Source organism: Odontomachus brunneus, unplaced genomic scaffold, assembly GCF_010583005.1.
Source record: "Odontomachus brunneus isolate Ranch 3 - 2012 unplaced genomic scaffold, Obru_v1 Obru_scaffold_027, whole genome shotgun sequence".
Classification (NCBI taxonomy): Eukaryota; Metazoa; Arthropoda; class Insecta; order Hymenoptera; family Formicidae; genus Odontomachus; species Odontomachus brunneus.
The window spans coordinates 1,337,208-1,339,557 of record NW_022639477.1 but is presented as its reverse complement, the minus strand read 5'-3'; the positions used below and the strand labels follow the sequence as shown (position 1 = coordinate 1,339,557).

Here is a 2,350-nt window from a genome sequence, read left to right as displayed (position 1 = left end):
ATTTTTTTGTTTTTTGCGTTTTATTTTTTATTTTTTTGTTCCAGTATTTTTTCCTTTTTTTATATTCTTATAACTGCACGAAAAGAAAAGAACAGAAAAATTGAACCGAAAAATTAAAATTCACAAAATATTGGCGTTTTTAAGATTGTACATAAAACAATATATGTATTTTTTTTTTCTGCAATGTTTCACGTACAGTAACTAGGTGGGGTTTTTTATCGGTTGCTATATCGTTATATATTTCCCACCGATTATAAATTTTGCGAATATATGCGATATAGTGGCCTATCGTAGAACCTGGGACGTATATTATTGCTCCTACAAGTTTGTACTCTTTTTGTAGCAATTGTATTTCCGTGGGCAATTGTGCTAAAGTAAATTGTTTTTCCGTTTGAGGATAACCAAGGCGTAAAGCTAATTGCTCATTTTCTAGACATTCTATATCGATAAATAAGTGCGGTCCACCAGTGCAAGTTACACTTGTTGTACTTCCACAAGAACTGCACATATGATTTTTCATGTCGCAGCACTGATCAACTGCTTCTTGCAAACCATTTATACCATGTTCATAAAATTGGCTCTTCCGCGTTTTGTTAAATTGTTGTAACTTTTGAACGGTTCGACTACAAACGAAACGAAAATCACTACAAACAACTACAAACGATTTAGAAACGTCACCCGCTTGCAGATTTGAGATATCTCAAAGTGGGGTGCTACTCATTTTTTTAAATTTCTATAATTTTTAATGGATGGAACTACAAACGAAATTATTGTTACTACAAACAACTACAAACAAAATGCTAACTTTTTACGTAGAAAAAAATTATTTTTTCAAAAGTCGGGTGCCAGGTTCACATAGCTAACTTACTCGATGGGTACTAATAACATGTATTTACTTACACCAATATAAAATATTTGGTAAATAAGAAAATATACATTCTTTTAGAATCTTAGCTTTTCACGAAAGCAACTGTTTATATTTCTATCTGAATAAAAAATTTGGATTTATGTGAATATGTTATTAGTATCCACTGAATAAATATAGATACTTTTCCTCTCAGTGTGTACCATGAAAGAAAGCATTGCTGAGAATATTGTTTAGCGATAATAAGTCGGTGAAAAAATTCGATTCAACTTTTAATGCTCTCTTCAAGAGTAAACCAGTCACTTTCTTTTACGACATATAAACGAGAGGTAAAAAATCCCCCTGCCAGATCGTCGGCGAAGGATTGTGGGCAATCACGGGGCAATCAGGTAGTCAATAAAAAAAGATTCCATTTCATCGAATATAATCACGTCAACATTTGACTGAAAGAAAAAGAAAAATATCGGACCGAGCTTTCTATCACTGACCCGATATTCCATCTAGAAAGCACCACAATTTACCTCTGTCATTATCCTCGCGAGTCCCGAATCGAAAGTACCGATCCCGTTCGTGCTGCACGAAAATTGCGAGCAATCCTCTTGTAGCCTCGCGTGGAAGGAGCGTGAACGGGCCTCTCGCGGACGCACTTTATATCCCGCGCGCAATTAAAACGGAGAAAAGTCTTCGCGAAAGTGTTTTATGGAAAGGCGAGCGAGTGGATTGCAATTAATTAGTTAGAAAAATATCGTAAACGCGCACACGCGGCACTCGTGCACGAACGATGTTTCACGATGATTCTGCTTTTACGACTGACCTGCTTTGCACGGACTTCTGGCCTAATCGTCACAATACCAACGCCAACACCAACGCAATCCGTGCCCGAGAAGTAGCCAATCATGAGCGATTTTGTTAATCAACAGGAAACGCGTCGGACCAATATCGTACTCTGATTCCCTGTTCATTATACTTTAGCTATCAATTAATCTGCCGCATCATTAACTAATACGACAATCACAGTACATCATGCATTACAAATCTAAAATGGTCTTCCTTGCGGATTCGCAATCTACACGATTCCTATACGTATTCAACACTATTGTGGATCTATTGCGACGTACATCAATAATGCTTCAGTGCTTTTTAATTGCGAGATCAGTACGACCGCATTGACTCTTAAGTCTGTGCCGACCATTGTTGTTTATACGGGAGAAGAAAATACAGTGCACATAATCACATGGAAAAAACAACTTACAAGGAAACCCATACAAGTGTCCGCCCCCGATTTTCATGAATTTGTGTAATATATACTTTAAATCAAAATAACAGATACGTCTTTTACTATATGTGCCCTTTTAGGGCCCAAGTTTAGGGGATAAAATATCCCTTTAAAAAAAAATCGGTTTTTTTCATTCGAAGGGAATATAATGAAAACTATAAGAGATAGAAAAAAATATTTTTAATAAAAGTTGAATGGTTTGAAGAGTA

General features: G+C 36.0%; 1 protein-coding gene across 2 annotated transcripts in view; it reads right to left on the bottom strand.

Moving 5' to 3' along the window:
• LOC116842817 (protein fem-1 homolog CG6966) overlaps positions 1-2,350 on the bottom strand; it is a 55,202-nt gene that overhangs the window by 24,753 nt on the left and 28,099 nt on the right. The window contains exon 1 of one of the 2 annotated variants that reach the window (XM_032812539.1): positions 1,387-2,315. The exons of the other annotated variant lie outside the window; for it this stretch is intronic. Coding sequence (XP_032668430.1) covers positions 1,387-1,395 — 9 coding nt within the window. The 5' untranslated portion in view covers positions 1,396-2,315. Of the gene's footprint in view, positions 1-1,386; positions 2,316-2,350 lie in introns of those variants that run through there. 2 annotated transcript variants of the gene reach the window in all.